Source organism: Polyodon spathula, chromosome 20 (genome assembly GCF_017654505.1).
Source record: "Polyodon spathula isolate WHYD16114869_AA chromosome 20, ASM1765450v1, whole genome shotgun sequence".
Classification (NCBI taxonomy): domain Eukaryota; kingdom Metazoa; phylum Chordata; class Actinopteri; order Acipenseriformes; family Polyodontidae; genus Polyodon; species Polyodon spathula.
In genome coordinates this window covers 6,249,839-6,267,117 of record NC_054553.1, presented here as the reverse complement: position 1 = coordinate 6,267,117, position 17,279 = coordinate 6,249,839, and the positions used below count along the sequence as shown (strand labels likewise).

Here is a 17,279-nt window from a genome sequence, read left to right as displayed (position 1 = left end):
ACTAAATCTAATAATATTTCATTTCCCCATGCTTATGCTATGCATTTACCAGTTTGTTTTGCTTACATGTGCTTTGCTATGCTATCACCATAGTATACTGCAGTAAACGGCTTTGCTTATTCTACATAAAATCTACATAATTTTGCAAGACACTTTATTCCAGCTAGTGATTTGCACCTGCTTGTGTCTCTGGTCTGAGCACAGCGAAGGGAAGCATGGTGACAGCCTCCTTGTCTTCATTTTTTCAGACTCTGAGAACTCTCTCCTTCGTTACCTGAGTGACGACAAGATCCTGGTGATTCAGGAGGAGCCCGAGACCCAGCGGGAGTGTAAGCGGGACACGGGCCAGCGATCCCGGAAGAAGGGCAAGAACCCCAGCAGCCCCAACTATCCCATCAGCCCCTCCCTGCTGACATCCACTGTGCGGCTGGACTCGTCCCAGTCAGAGTTGCTGTCCTTCCCTCCGCCCGAGAGCAACACTGTCCCCCTCTACCACGTAAGTTGACTTTAACATGCTGGAGTCCGTAGAGCTAGCCTGTGTACAAATGGATGTCACCTACAGGCATGGACACTTTATTAGGAAATATGGCCCCTTTTGCATAAGGAGATTATCATTATTAAAGCGATGTGTTGTAAAGAATGTTAGAACTAATATCCAGGTTTTTTTCTAATTATTATAAGAGTTTTTAGTAATACTGCGTTATTAAAATTGGAACTAAGGTGTTATCAGAAAAGATGTACATAGCTTATAACATAGCACAACAATTCCAGTAACAATTCAGCTTGGTATCAGTTCTAAGTGGTTAAATACAATCTATAAACATGTTCTTTAATTATGCCATTAACCATTATAGATTACAATCAGAAATAAGAACACTGTATGTTATAAGAATGTTATAATGCATATTACTACTACTTGGTTCATATATATATATATATATATATATATATATATATATATATATATATATATATATATATATAAAATCACTTAAGTAAAATAAACTATGTAGCTCATTCCAGTTCTTCACCAGGTCACCTGGAGTTCATTCAGATTGCTTGGCATCTGAAACAGCACTGCTTTCCTATGTACATACATTATCGGCTATAGTTTCATTGTGCAGGGGAATTATAGTGTGAACAAGGACTGCCAGCAAGAGCTGTCGTGTCAATGAACGAGAGAGGAAGGTCATTTCAGCAGTGCGTACTCTACAGTATGTAAGACGGGAATCCCTCTTTTTATTATTATATTCTTTGCTGACTCCTCGCAGTTAGATGCCCTTGAAATTATCGTTTTTATCTGTCAGCCCACTAAGAAATGCCGGAAAGCTCCTTGCTGGCACCTGATTGGGTAATTACAGCTTCCAGAGAGCAGATAGCAACCAGAATGGCACTGAGATCTGCGCGCACTGAACGGGTAACCCCAGCACTGTGCCAACCTCATTGGCTTCTAACGCAATGTGAGTGTTATCTTCACTTCCCCAATCCAGTGTGGGAACTGTGCTTCTAAGAAAGCAGGCTTAAAGGGTCTGCTAGGTATACATTTCTTCAGTTCGGCATGACCATAAACTACCAAACCAGATGGAATGAATGGCTTTGGTGCAAACACCAAGTCATATTAGTAGTGGTAAGATTAGTAAATACTCTGAGCCACCTAAACCCACTACCTTTCACAGTGCATTCAAGTGCTCTAACCGTGACTGTACTACACATCAAATCAAATTTATAAAGCGCCTTTCATGACAAGCCATCCCAAGGCGCTTTTAAAAAGAAAGTCAGACTTGAATCCGATACTCCATATAGTACAATCCTGTGCTCCAGTAATAGAGACCCTCAGTTTCTGCAATTTTGCACATCAGTCTTGTCTTTTCCCTGGGAGTGGGGAATTCTCAATCCCCACGATTCACAGTTGTTCAGTTCAATGAGTGCCTGTACTTTATCTCCAAAGACACTCTCTGTTATTGCTTGGGAAGAAGGGGATTAGCATGCAAGAGTGAGATGTTTAAGTTAATCGAGCCAGGGAGCGTCACATTTTTCACTGTCAAAATCGAATAGCTTTAAAATTAACAGGCAGAGGAACAGAAAATGTTTTAGACTCTTAATATGAGGGCTTCCAAGTGGCGCAACCAGTAAAGGCACTCCATGTGGAGTGCAGGATGCGCCCTATAGCCTGGAGATCACAGGTTCAAATCCAGGTTCCTAGGAGACTTAGGTCAGCAGGCCAATCCATGGTTCACCACACGTGTGTTTCAGCCAACATTCCCAGAGTCACCAGGAAGTTGCAGCAGTGAACTAAGATAAAAATAATAATTGGGCTTTCCACACTGGGGAGAAAATCAAGGTAAAGACTTGGTTTAAGACTCTTAATATGACATGGGTCATCTATAGCAGGGGTGCCCAATTCTAGTCCTGAAGGGCTGTTCCTTTCAAGGTTTAGTAGAAAACATTTCGTTAGCAAAATAAGTAACTCCTTCAGAGCATGCATTTACAGCTATCATCACCTACAATTTTAGGAGAGACATAACAAAAAATATATATGAACCAAATTTAGATCTTTTATTTAACATCATGTAATCAAAGAAACTACTAAATTACATCACAAAAGTCTACCGGAAGCCATAATAATACTACTACTTTTCAGTTCTTCAAATTCTCTTATTAAGTATATGAAAAACTACAGAGATGTATAAAATTCAATGTTAACATAACATTATTCAACAGGTTTCATTTTACTTTAGAAGCAAAATTAGTTAATTCTATGGGGTGATGCAAAACTTTTGTAGGCTTAATTGGTTCAACTAAACAATTAAGAACGTGGCTGGAACAAAAACCTGGACTGAAGATGCCAGGGTTAGGGTTGGGGTAGGGTTTGTGTTAGGGTTAGGGTTAGGGATAGGGCTTACCTCTGCGCTTGTGCTTAAAGTTATGGACTGACCTAGCCCAGCCTGGCTCCTGTAGGTCTAAAAATGTTTTATGAATATTTTTGTTGTTTAAAGAAGAAGAAGAAAAAAAACAACACTGGGTTTTACTGGATCGATCATTTCTTTAATATGTGAGGAATCTTGCCATTGCTGTCAGGATTTAATTCGGGTGCAGGCTGTGTGGATACAAGCTGCTGTCTGCCAGCTTGCACGGCACAGTACCTCTGTGAATTACATCATCCGTAATTGTCAGAAAATTAGCACACCTCAAACCTGCTTCATCCTGCTTGTCCCAGAAAGTCTTTTTTTAGCTGTCCCGTTTTAAAAATAACACAGTCGCCAGTCGGTTTTGAACCTCGTAAAACCAGTTACGCAGATTTGTGTCATGATGTGAATACTCTGTTCTGTACTTTTTAAGGAAAGCTGCTTTGTGAATGCAAAGGCACACTTGTTCTGAAATGACGTAGCGTTGTTAGTGTTTTTTTGCTTGCACTATCACAATGTTAGGTTTAATATTTGGGATATCGTACATTTTATGAACAAACAGGCTGTGTTGGCTCAAGAGGTTCCAGGTGACTGTCCCTACCATAAGCCCTCTATAAAATCCTGCTCATCGTGCCTGAAGCTGACTGGAATGCATGCCAGCGATACCATTTGCATAACAGATGAATCCTCCACACAGGCCATTAATACAAACGTGTTCTCATTCTTTTGTCACCCACTTGTAGATAACGGTATCCCTCAATACCGTGGTGCTCTAACGTAGTAGTCGAGGCAGCCTATTGAACAGTGATGAGTGCTGTTTTCTTCTCAGGCCCGGTTGTTTCTTGGCAGCCTCATAGTGCCCTTTGATGGGGTTCAAACTGCTGGACTAATGATTTTTTAAAATTCCCTTATATAGCTTCTTTTTTTCTGGAAAAACAAATACTGTCAGTCATGCGTCATCAGGGAAGTCGTCGGAATCATGAGCTGAAACAAGTTTTTTTGATTGCTGGTATTTGTTTAAAGAGGATCTTATTTGACCGGAGGTCCACGATCTCCCAGCTATGAAAGGATTGCAGAAATGATGACCTGTCTGACAGCAGTGCATCTTTTATCATTTCATAAGAGCAACAGTATGATTCCACTTTCGCCTAGCACCTTCCTGGCATGACTTTCGGAATTAAAAAAACAAAAAGGAGGATACGAAAAAAAAATTGAATTTGAGTGCAGTTCCAAACATTGCTCCCATTTGTTGTAGACATTGCCCGTTCTTTACGGCAGTTATGATTTTGCTTCAGACAAATCTTGCCTTCTTTTTACCTGTACATATTTGTTTTTTTAAAGAGCAACCAGTCTAATGTATTATTCTTCTTGTTGAGAATGTCTTTGTGTATCATTTTCGGTTTCAGTCATCACATACTGGTGATCTCTGTATAACTCAGAAGCTAAAAGCACATATGTGACCTCAAAAGAACTCTCAAGCATGTGTAGTTCTAAGTACAGCTGGTACACCAGCGTGTAACCATTAACCTGTCCCCCTGCAGCACTCTGCCTGGATGTAAGTTCTGCACCGGTAGCATTAGAACATTTTTTACATCCCCTTCATGTTGCAGGGGGGTACAGGTTAATGGTTACACTGTGGTGTACTACTAGCTGAACTTTGAGAGAAGATGTGTTTTGAGGTCACAGGGTTGCTTTCAACTTCAGAGTTTGAAAATGTCACCAGGATATGATGACTGGAACAAAAGATGGTATACAGAGTGAATCAAAACAAGTAGAAAAACACATTCGTTCAAATAAATTTGCTGGGTTAAATTTGCTGGGTCTGTCATTAGGTTTGATGTGAAAGCAGTTTAATACCGATCCTGTTTGTTTCCATCAGCTGCAGATTTATCTCTGTGTGATTTGAACTGGGACAGCTTGAAACACATACCAAGATGGGCCCGGTGACTTTGGTGGAGGAAGTTACCTAATGATACATACAGTATAGGCAAATCTTGTATTAAATAACCAATATATCATAATACATGTATTGCACCTATGGAAATTAACCTATAACTTTGACACTTTAAAGTGCTGTACCCAAGTGCTTACCTTTAATTACAATGGGCTGTATATATATATATATATATATATATAGTAAATTGGCCGGCACTTCCAACGTAGACCCAGACACAGAGATGGAAGTTTTTAAAGCTCTTACGCTCACTTTTTAATAAACACAAAATAAACACCTAGCTCTTACGAGCACTAACTACACAAACACAGGAACCTAACTGCAACAGGACAGCTAAGCTGTTTACCTGTAACACAAACTCTAACCAAACAAAACATACAAAAAGGCGTTTTTTTTTTTTTTTTTTTTACTACAACTGAGCACGTGTGGAAGTCGGGCTCCTTTACACCATAGTTGACGTCTGGAACAGACCTGGCTGATTTCTTTAAATATCTTGTCACCTGGCTCTAAATTTAAAAAATATCACGTGGACCGTGCAGGGGAAAACTACTGGTCTATATCCCAATCAATAGAAATGTGCATTCTCACTGTTTTTGTCAGGGACAGATATTAACCCCCCTATAATTGGGGTGACGGCACAATGTACAATATATATATATATATAGATATATATATCTATATATATATATATATATATAATATATATATATATATATACTATAATTTGATATTAACACTTATAATTTTAGTTAACCTGAATGTAACTGCGCTTTGATTAGCACTAACACTAATAATGAATTGAAGAATGCAGTTTTACTGTTCTGCACCGTTGTACCTATGGGACTGCTTGTTGCTCAGAGGCCCCATGGAGTGGGGTGTCTGAAAGCATCAGTTGCAGCCAGTGAGCTGCATCACATCAGCGGAGCTGTTGAGTACTCAATGATCCAAGCTGGCACCTCCGGAGCCTCAGTGCTGCCCCCAGGGACACATTTAAAGCTCTTTGGTGGTGGCACAGTGCTGGCGAAAGGTTACAGAATCCTTTTTTAAACACTGTCAGGATGGATCATGCTTAAGCAACTGGGCAGCTGTTTTCAAATCTCTGTCAGCCGCCCGCATTCTGCACATTTAGAGCAAGCACACCCCCCCCTTTAAAAATACATTTCAGAGCATATTGTTTGGACCAGGGCGACCAGATGACAACTGAGTCATCTAAAAGCCCTTTCTGGAAATGAGTTCATTATCTGCATTTGTATTATCAAGCCTTAAAAGCTGCATGAATATCAATCAATCAATCAATCAATAGTGGACCATCATCACAAAGCGCTTTACAACATAATGAGGAACATTTCGTAATACATTACATATAGGGCATAGTACATTAAATACAGCATTTAAAAAGCAATTCAAATACTTTAAATATAGACATTAAATAAAAGTCTAGGATGTGAATTCTAAACATTGTGGGTGTGTATGTCAAGCAGAATTAAACAAATAAGATGGAGTGCAAAACCTGAAATAGCAATTTAGACAACAGCTAATAACAGATATCAGGCTTAGACAGCATTAAAAGCAAAAGAGAACAAGTGGATCTTGAGAGTTGATGTGAAGCGAGTGATTGTGGGAGCTGCATGCACTAAAGCTGGGAGAGAGTTCCAGAGAGACAGGGCCATGAAGCTAAAAGAGCGCTCTCTAAACATGGCACGCTTTTGCTTGGGTATAACAAGCAAGCCAGAGTCAGAGAACCTCAGATAAGTAAGACAGTCAAGAGAGAGAGGTTCCAGAGATCCCAGCATACTTCTGAAGGCGATCAAGAAGAATGCTATAATCTATGGTATCAAAAGCAGCAGTTAGGTCAAGGAGGACAAGGACAGAGGGAGCAGCAGAATCAGCATTGAGCAGGAGATCATTCACAATCCGGAGCAGTTTTGGTACTGTGATGCTGCCAGAAGCCAGGCTGCAGAGGTTCAAGCAGATTTTTATCTCTTGATGTTTCGTCAGCTGGCTGGCCCTTTTATGAGTTTTGGAGTGAAAAGGAAAATTGGATATTGTATGGAAGTTGGGTAGGTCAAGGGAGGGTTTTTTGAGCACTGGCAGTCTTGAGGGGAGCAGGAACCAGGCCTGAAAACAGAGACAGGTTGAGAGTGTGCATAATGAAAGGAGCAAGGTCAGAAACACAGATACGGACAAGATTTGTTGGCCAGGGGTCCAAGGGGCACATAGGCTGGAGACATCAGTAAATGGAGAGAGGAGAGAAGGAAGAGAGAAGGAGGGGCTATCAGAGGAGAATCAAGGTGATCAACTATGATACTGGGTCACTAGAGGGGAAGAAGGCAAGTCGACATTGATGTTGAAATCACCTAGGAGTAGAATTTTGTCAGTTGAAGTGCAGATTAGGGAGAGGAATTGCGAGAACTCCACAGTAAAAGCAGAGTTATTCTTTGGTGGATGATAGATAACAGCAAGGGTGGGGGACATGGGAGAAGGGAGCTTGATAGGAGCTGAGGTGGCATACAGTGAAATGTGCATGTCAATCTTACAAGAATGGTTTTATACATACACAAAGAAGTGCCACAAACTGGAAAAAAAGTTGGCCCATGGTTTGTGTCCCTTGCAATATATGGCAGTGTATCAGCTCTGTCCTGCCTCCCAGTCCTCTACTCTAACCGTTGGGGTACACGGTGCAGTGATGCTTTGTGTGGGAAGACGATACAGTTTTGTCTGCACTGTCAAGGTCCTGTGATGTTCCGGGAACAACAGCAAACAAATGAGTTAATAGAAGTGTCCACCCCTGCGCAGGGATAGAACAGATTCCTAGCGTCCCAGCTGTGTTTACCCAAGCAACTGTCTTTAATTTACTGATGAGCTGTTGTGTGTTTTTGGTTAACTGGCAAGCCCTCCTCTCTCAAGAGAGATCTGCTCATCTAGCTTCAGGGATGCTAGATGGAACCGTGTTATACTGAGTGTGTGGGTGGCGAATTGGGTACAGCACTAAACTTTAGGCTGATTGGAATTCCAGGTTTGGGAAAGCCTGCCGTGTGTGTGTGGGAGGGAGACTGTGTGTTTGTGTTATACTGTACTAGATACACTTCACTCCCCTAATACTCAAGTATGGGGTATTGCTCTGTGCTGCAGTTTAGGGATCGTCTTACATCCTGGCCTCCCAGCATGGACTGTGTACTTATTGACATTCTAGAAACAATACTGGCTAAACTAAAAAAAATAGGATCTCAGAGGGTTTTATAAATAGAGACAGTGATGGGGTATTAGGGGAAATGTGTATAGAGGTTGTGAAACATGAGAGCCAAAGAGATTGCAGTGGTAACTGAGTCTTTGAGGGAGAAGCTATTCTTGGCCTGAGCAGAGGGGAAGCTGCTTCTCTCACATTGTGAATCTAACTATGCGCTTAAAAGGTGTCCCTTCTTCAATGATGAGGAGTGCTGCTGAGCTGTGCTGGAGTTAAAGTAAAGCTGTCAATCACTGCAATGCACCTGGGAGGAACAAAGGAGGTGATAAGGATGCAGCATACACTTACGCATTTGTGAGAAACTGACATTGAGAGTGCCTCTGTCAAAAATGATGTGCCAAGATTAAAACCATTATAAAATGATACAATCAGCAAAAAAAACAAAACACTGAAAATTGTTGAATTGCTCCTAATCCAAATCACTGTAGGTTGTTTTATAATAGTTTCCTTTCAGTGAAATGGCCAACTTTGCACTTTACTTCAAAACTTACGAAACTAGAGCTAGTAGATGTATTGAGTCCTTAATAACCTGCTGGGATTTTACTAGCGTTTACCAGTCTTGAGTGACTGAGTGACTTAGTGTAAGCTTTATTTTAATATGATGTGTATGTTAGATTAATTCAATATTAAGTAGAAGGATAGCCTGTGTTAGTTTGTACAGTGCACAATTCCTTTTAAGAATGATATAAAACATATTACTACTGCTGCACATGATCAAGTTGTTTCATATTCTAACACAAATCAATTACAGCAGCAATTCTAGATGCTGTAGGCCCTGTTTGAAAGCAGTCAGTTTCCAGTTGTGTACCATTTGATTCCCCTAATGAAATTTGCCTTTACCTTTGCACCTGCTTCAAAGTAGCTAACGATTGAATTGATTTTACCAGCATTTGTTGTAAACACACTGCAGGCACAGTCTCTTTCATAGCACAGGTAATGCAGTTTACATGGTCTGCAGCCTGTATATTCTTATGGTGTGGTTCAATTCAGATCCTCTGTAACCTGTTTGAAACTATCAAGACTACTTTAGTTCTTACATGGCATCACAGTTACACTGAACAAAAATATAAACACAACATGTAAAGTGTTGGTCCCATGTTTCATGAGCTGAAATAAAAGATCCCAGAAATTTTTCATACGCACAAAAAGCTAATTTCTCTCAAATTTTGTGCACAAATTTGTTTACATCCCTGTTAGTGAGCATTTCTCCTTTGCCAAGGTAATCCATCCACCTGACAGGTATGGCATATCAAGAAGCTGATTAAACAGCATTATCATTACACATGTGCACCTTGTGCTGGGAACAATAAAAGGCCACTCTAAAATGTGCAGTTTTGTCACACAACACAATGCCACAGATGTCTCAAGTTTTGAAGGAGCATGCAACTGGCATGCTGACTGCAGGAATGTCCACCAGAGCTGTTGCCAGAGAACTGAACATTAATTTCTCTGCCATAAGCCGCCTCCAACGTCGTTTTAGAGAATTTGGCAGTACGTCCAACCGGCCTCACAACCGCAGACCATGTGTAACCATGCCAGCCCAGGACCTCCACATCTGGCTTCTTCACCTGCGAGATTGTCTGAAACCAGCCACTCGGACAGCTGATGAAACTGTGGGTTTGCTCAACCGAAGAATTTCTGCACAAACTATCAGAAACCGTCTCAGGGAAGGTCATTTGCGTGCTCGTCATCCTCACCAGGGTCTTGACCTGACTACAGTTCGGCGTCGTAACTGACTTCAGTGGGAAAATGCTCACCTTCAATGGCCATTGGCACGCTGGAGAAGTGTGCTCTTCACGGATGAATCCCAGTTTCAACTGTACCAGGCAGATGGCAGACAGCGTGTATGGCATTGTGTGGGCGAGCGGTTTGCTGATGTCAACGTTGGGAACAGAGTGACCCATGGTGGCAGTGGGGTTATGGTATGGGCAGACATAAGCTACGGACAACGAACACATTGAATTTTATCAGTGGCAATTTGAATGCACAGAGATACCGTGACGAGATCCTGAGGCCCATTGTCGTGCCATTCATCCGCCACCATCACCTCATGATAATGCACGGCCCCATGTTGCAAGGATCTGTACACAATTCCTGGAAGCTGAAAATATCCCAGTTCTTCCATGGCCTGCATACTCACCAGACATGCCACCCATTGAGCATGTTTGGAATGCTCTGGATCAACGTGTACGACAGCGTGTTCCAGTTCCCGCCAATATCCAGCAACTTCGCACAGCCATTGAAGAGGAGTGGGACAACATTCCACAGGCCACAATCAACAGCCTGATCAGCTTGATGCGAAGGAGATGTGTCGCGCTGCATGAGGCAAATGGTGGTCACACCAGATACTGACTGGTTTTCTGATCCACGTCCCTACCTTTTTTTTAAGGTATCTGTGACCAACAGATGCATATCTGTATTCCCAGTCATGTGAAATCCATAGATTAGGGCCTAATGAATTTATTTTAATTGACTGATTTCCTTATATGAACTGTAACTCAGTAAAATCTTTGAAATGTGTTATATTTTTGTTCAGTGTAGATCAAACAAATGACTCAGATGTGTATGCATACATGTATTTATGTAATTCATTCTCTATAACCCCTATCTTAACCACAGCATAGATATGTGTTTGTGACCTAATTTTCCTGTACGCCCATACAAAGAGCTCTCAGAGACCTCTGTGAGGAAGTGTGGGTTGGTGTCTGTTCCATGAGTCGAGAGCTGTCCTTCACAAGCATCTTCTGTCACATTCTGTCTTGCAGAGAGCTGGGGACACGCTGCGAGGAGATTCGGATCGGTGAGTAGCTTCTGCTGGCTCTTCTTGTTTGGGCCGCTCTTGGGTTTCAGATGCGAATATAAAGTATATAAACCAAAGTCTGTTTGTAATCTGTAGACTTCCTGTGTTGAGCTGTACTGTGAAAACCATTGTGAAGAGCAGAAACAAGAAGCAGTGTGATGCAAGTTCATGTCTGAACTGAAAGGATATGGGCTCAATTCACTTCACAGTGGATTACCTTCTAGTTTTATTTTTGTGCTGTAAATTAATTATAGGCACCACATACTACATTTTCCACAGAATATCATTTTGAAATGGTTGACTCTCCATTAGCACATGTTCTGTTGGGTCGGTTTATTAATCTTTTGAGAGAATTGGGCATTTCAAATCAGGTAGAACATAGGGGTAAAATTGATAATAAAAAATTAATACAAAGCATAAGCAAACTGTTCCTAACTACATAAAATTGGTCGCTTTAAAAAGACTCAAATACATGTCCATTAATGTGTTACTCCTTACCCCACAGAACAAAAATGTGAATTTATTTTTTATTTTTATAAATTCCATCTTGATGTGCATTGCTAATGAACCTGGTCTTCATTTTTTTCTATGAATACAAAAATATATATATATATATATTAATTTCATTTAATGGAGCAATAAATTTAAAAAGAAAATAGTCCAATAAAAAAACAAAGTGTTTAACTGCAGAAGCATACTGTTTAAGTTGAAGTGAGTGTGATTGCTGTCAGCGAGCTGGATCACAGTGAAGCAGCAGCGAGGTAAAGGAAACCACACAGCGAACTCCCACAGGCCTGTGAACGAGCAGGCTGCGAGCCACAATGCACTGTGAACACACAGGGCTGCCATTCAATACACACACAGGAAGGATGATTCACATCTTTGTCACATGCATGCTGACAAGTAGCGCTAACCCACCTATATAGCAGTCAAATAGACTTGATAAGACCGGAGATTTCACAGAGACAGTGGAACCAACAAATATTGAGATAAAATAAGTTTCAATATCCATTTAAAACAAACAAGTATCTAAGTTTAATTCCTTAAACAAAAAACATGAACATATACCGATTGTAGAATCTAAAAGTCAGTAAAGATTATTCAGTTTAAATTGAAAACTGTTTTAAATTGGTGTAATTGCACTTGTGAAACAATTAAAGAATATATTTCTAGGACCAGTTACGGTAATAATGCAAATAATGCAAGAGTAACAATTAACTAAGAAGGCTCCAGCTTGAGACAAGAAAGCTTTTCATAATATTGAACCCACATAAAACTACGGATATTCAAATGGAACAGTCTGAATATATGTTGGTGCAAATGTATTCATGCAACTTAATTAACAAGAACCCCGCTGGTATTTTCTGGCTATAGGTATGTCAGCTCTAGAAGTGTGTTCATGTTCAGATCACGTCTTTATCCATGTTTTTTATTTTCCTTGAGTAGCTCTTTCTTTTTTCAAGTTCAAGTCATCTTTTTCGAGAGCCAAAAAGCCAGGGGTGTGATTCAGGCCTGTGACAGCTCTTAGCAATTTATGCTGCTGCTCATTCCCCACAGAACATCTGCTTTGAAAACTAAAATAACTCAGGCAGCTTTTTTAAATGAACTTGATGCTTTTAGTACTATTTTTAAACATAATGTATTTTTTGTTTATTTGAAACTAAGTTTCAGTTCTGCCATTTGATTTCCTGTGAAGCTATATTTTGACAACTTCCGGCATTTAGTGGGGTACTAATTACAGATTCTACACTACCCTTGCAAAACATATATAGTACTGCATTACAATTGAATTAAATCAAATTTAATTAAATACATTTTACACTTCCTTCCTTTGTTTTTTTAAATATTTATATAATACTTTGACTATGCACTCAGAAAAACATCATTTGTGTAATTGTGCTAAGAACAACATGACATTTAAAGCTGTTTACTCTATTACAAGTACAGTATGTATGGGTATTTTGCATTGTAAAAAACAGAGAAGTTAATCTTGGACTGATACATGCATAGGAAAAACACAGTAAACTTGTGTTTTTGTGAAATTCGAGGGGTCTCCCCAGTATTTGTTTGTTGATGGTATAGGTGAGGGAATGCTACCATGGGGCGCAGTGCCATCAGTTAAACATGGGGGAGGTAATGTGATAGTGTGGGGGAGTTCAACGGCAGTCAGAGTGTCGATCTTATTGAATTAATGGAATTATGTGTAAAGAAAAGCATCGCAGCATCCCACAGAAACTTGTGCTGCCATCTGGTTGATGTCTAATTGGACATCAGTTCAGCTCCCGCAGCAGGACAGCGATCCAAAACACACTCCCTTCCAGTCTTTTAATGAGATATGTGGAGAAAAAAATCAAGGGGATAGAGGTATTGATATGATATATAGTGATGGTCCGGTGTGCTCGTCTCAGTCCCGTTGGCTGCTCACTAATAGCATTCGGGTGGGATGAAACACACACATTAAACCGAGGCAACCCGAGATCATGAAACAGGCTAGTTTAAGAATGGTTTGGAAAGCTAATTGCAAGAGCATCTCCTATCAGAACTGTAATTGCCTCTAAACTGCTTTATAAATTGTGCATATAGCATACACTTTGTGGCTGAGCCATTGTTATGCAAATGAGAGCCTTGATATTCTGTAACATGTAAATGCCGCATCTCCCTCCCAGTCAGAATTTGATAGAGAGCTAACCGTACGTTCTTGACTGGCAGGTGCTTCTCAATCTAAGACTCCACAAATGATGTATGTTCTACCAGAAAAATTCTCAAAAATGAAGGAGAGTGTGCTAATTTCCACTCAGAAATATTTCTGATGAATCACTGCCTTCCTGGTTGCCCATAATGACCCCCTGATAAAAGCTTCCTATGGTTTTGCCATATCTATACAATGCGTTTAATATGCTTTGGTTAACCACAGCAGTTTTTTTTTTTTTTTTCACTACCTTTGCTTTGTTTTTACCATGAAATACCCCACTGAACTTTAGAAGGACAACTGTGTTATGTTATATTGTGTCCAGCCTCTATACTGCACAAGGCATTGTCACTCGATTTGGCATCCTTGTTCCATTAGCAATAAATACACCTTTCATGTTAAACTCTGTGAGTGACTTGGTTATGATGCTGATTGGAGATGAAGATGATGCATCGCTCGTGTCATGAGAATTCGAGTGTGTCTAATGAGTAAGCTGTCAATGGTTCAGACAATGATTTAATCCCCTTTGTAACCCCCCTTGTTAATACTCCTCTCCCCTCTCTTTACAGGTATGCTAGTTCTGGAATAGATAGACAAGGGGTCACATCCATGAGGAAGGTAAGCCCTAGTCATCTTCTTATTTAAAGGGATATATCATCAACATAACAATATTAAAGACTTACCTGTTTAATGATGTATGTTCGGTATGCTTCTCTATAGTTGTTTTGTTCAGATCATGCTTGCCACCGTTCCAGTATAAACTGCACCCAGGCCTGGGCTGCAGGGCCATTTTAAATTATTAACTGTTTTAAATCGCTGTTAAAACAATGTATTACGCTTATGAAACAACTGAATAATCTATTTATACAACAAGTTTCAGTAATAATGCAAATCATACAAGAGAGTAGTAACCATTAATCAAGAAGGCTAAAACCTAAGACAGCATTTTTTTATACAAGTGAACCCATATAAAGCCACAGGTATTCAGGTGCAAGAATCTGAATATTTGTTGGTGCAAAAGATACATATAACATAATTGCCAAGAGTCAAGGTTATTGCTAGTATTTTCTGGCTATAGGTGTGTCAGCGCTAGAAGTGTGTCCATGTTCAGATCACTGCTTTACCCACATTTTTTTTCCTTATGTAACTCTTTCTTTTTTCAAGTCCAAGTCATCTTTTTGAGAGCCAAAAAGCCAGGGGGGTGATTTTATGCTGCTGCCCATTCCTCACATAACATCTGCTTTGAAAATTAAAATAACTGGGGCAGCTTTTCAAATGAACTTGATGGTATTAGTACTATTTTTAAACATTCTGTTTTTTAAGGGATGTTTTTTTTTTCTTCTGTAGTCTGTTTTTTAATGTTAAGTTTCAGCTCTGCTGGGGAAACGTATTAGTGTCGCACAGTGCACAGTTCTTCACCTACAGGATACAGTTGTGGGCGCAGCACTAATATGCTTCCCCTCCTCACTTCAGAATATGAGAAGCGTTTTTTTGCTGGAATAATTTGTAAGCATGGCAAATACTAAGGCAGAAACAATGATAGAGAACCATAGAGAATACAAACAAAGGGAAACTAAACAAAATAAATATTATTATAGAACAATGAAGCTGGTGGAGTGTGGATTAGAGTCACGTGCAGGAGAGGGGAGTCACAGAGTGGATGGAAGCAGCTCTTCCATTCTGAATAATTGGAGTGAAATAACCAGCGCCTTAAAGCCTGAACATATATTTTGCTGAGATCAAAGAGAAGCCATTAATTATACAGTAAGCAAGCTGTTCCTGAATAACATGATGGAAAATGAGATACTGTACATGAAGGCTCATTTCACTATAAATAGAGAAATAACTCATGTACAGTACATAATGTGGAAATAATCAGGACATTGCGTTGCTTTTAAGCAATAAAATATTTAGACATTTTCATAGCTGACTGTGTCTACCACTGTATAGTATGAAGCATGTTGTATAAAAGTTCAATCTACACAGTAATTTTGAAGTTTCCCCACAGTTTTTCCCATATTCATGAAATAGTTTGTCATATTTTCCCATGTTTCACGTCTGTTCTTATTCAGGCTTTACTAGACTTTACTGTGTTTTTACCATTGTTTACCTCTGTTAAAAAAAACATACTGGTTAATTAAAATAATTTTAAAAAAGAATAAAGGCAGGAATGTGTAATAGAAATGAAAGGGCTGTCACGCATTCTTCGGGTGTAAATTCAGATTTTTCATCAATCAGCCCTAAAGCTAGTCATTTTTGCGGGGAAAACCGGTGTCCGCTAATGTTAATCCAGGGAGGCTGTTATTGGGAGGACGCTGTTTTAATGGGCCTGATCCAGCAGAACCCTAATAAACCTCTATCTGCTGTCATTCAGCTCATGTTCATCTGATGAGCAGCTATGACACCCCCTGTATTAATAGTAACTATTTATTTAATTTTCAGTCATGAACCTTCCATAAGTCTAAGAAGGAATTTGGGCTCTCTTAACTCATTGCTTCAAATGTAACTTTAAGTCTATTCCGTGGAGGAGATATTTCAGTTTGACTGTACCACCCCAGCCCCAGCTTTGTAAAGACAAATTCAATTTATAAGGTGACAGGCATGCTATAACAGTTCAACTATTGTTTTGCATGTGCCTTGGATACCGTGTGTGTGTGTCTATATATATATATATATATATATATATATATATATATATATATATATATATATATATATATATATATATTATATATTTTTTTTTTTTTTTTTTTTTTTTTTTTTTTTTTTAATTTTTTCTATAGGAGACACTGGGGTGCCAGTGCAGTAGATCTTGGACAAGCAATGGATGGTTTTAATAAAATGCAAGGTTCTGCAAGCAACCTGCTCTTCTGGTGCCTTAATACCTTTAATTGCCTTGAAAAGACATGGGAGGCAGAGCACATAATTAAGAAAGTGTGGAACAGTCTCTGGGGCAGGTGTCCTGCATTGTAATGATGCCTTTTGCAGGCTTGCACATTTCTGATTAAAGTCCTAAGCACAGATTTTAAGATGACTAATGAGACAGCTTCCAATGTTGCTTTGGATACTACTGGGGTTTGGAGATGACACACAGGACCGGGTTATGGGGACAATGCTGTATATAACCTGGAAAAACCTAAAGAAACTCAGTGAACAAACATTCCATCAGTGTCAAGTTTCTTAGAAGTTGTACCTATTTTTGATTATATTTTGAGGTTTTGGATGTACAGTATATAAGCTGGACTTGAATGATCTCCCTCTGCTCCTGTGTGTTGGGTGGTGGGGCTCTGTGCTGTTTGTTTCAGCAATAACCCTGATCAGCTTCTCCATTCATTCTCTGTCTTTCTTTGTTTTCCAGTCATTTCATTACGCCTCCTTAAGGACTAAAACCAAAAAGAGAACCAAAGGTAAGAAGCGATAGTTTCGTTATGCATCATGGGGAGGTGGTAATTAATTTTGTTATCTATAAAACTGAGCTGGTAGTCTGTGCTCCTGAACTTCAATAGCCCAGGCTCTGATTAAAGCTGTGAGGCTTGTGTGGACTTGTGGTTAGTGTGGGGGACTGGAAAGCAGAGTGAGAGATTTTTGGTAGTGGCTTTGGGGATAGTGCATAGTGTGGCCTATCAGTTTGAACCAATGAGCATGGTAGGAATAGTGAGTTGGTACGGAGAGATGAGGAACTGGTA

General features: G+C 39.7%; 1 protein-coding gene across 3 annotated transcripts in view; it reads left to right on the top strand.

The window, feature by feature from the left end:
- The window catches only part of LOC121295201 (connector enhancer of kinase suppressor of ras 2-like), a 100,590-nt gene that overhangs the window by 71,789 nt on the left and 11,522 nt on the right, over nt 1-17,279 (top strand). For all 3 annotated transcript variants that reach the window (XM_041219617.1, XM_041219616.1, XM_041219618.1), the window contains 4 exons: nt 249-496; nt 10,870-10,904; nt 14,163-14,211; nt 16,952-17,000. In XM_041219617.1, the coding sequence (XP_041075551.1) occupies nt 249-496; nt 10,870-10,904; nt 14,163-14,211; nt 16,952-17,000 (381 nt within the window). The remainder of the gene's footprint in view (nt 1-248; nt 497-10,869; nt 10,905-14,162; nt 14,212-16,951; nt 17,001-17,279) is intronic.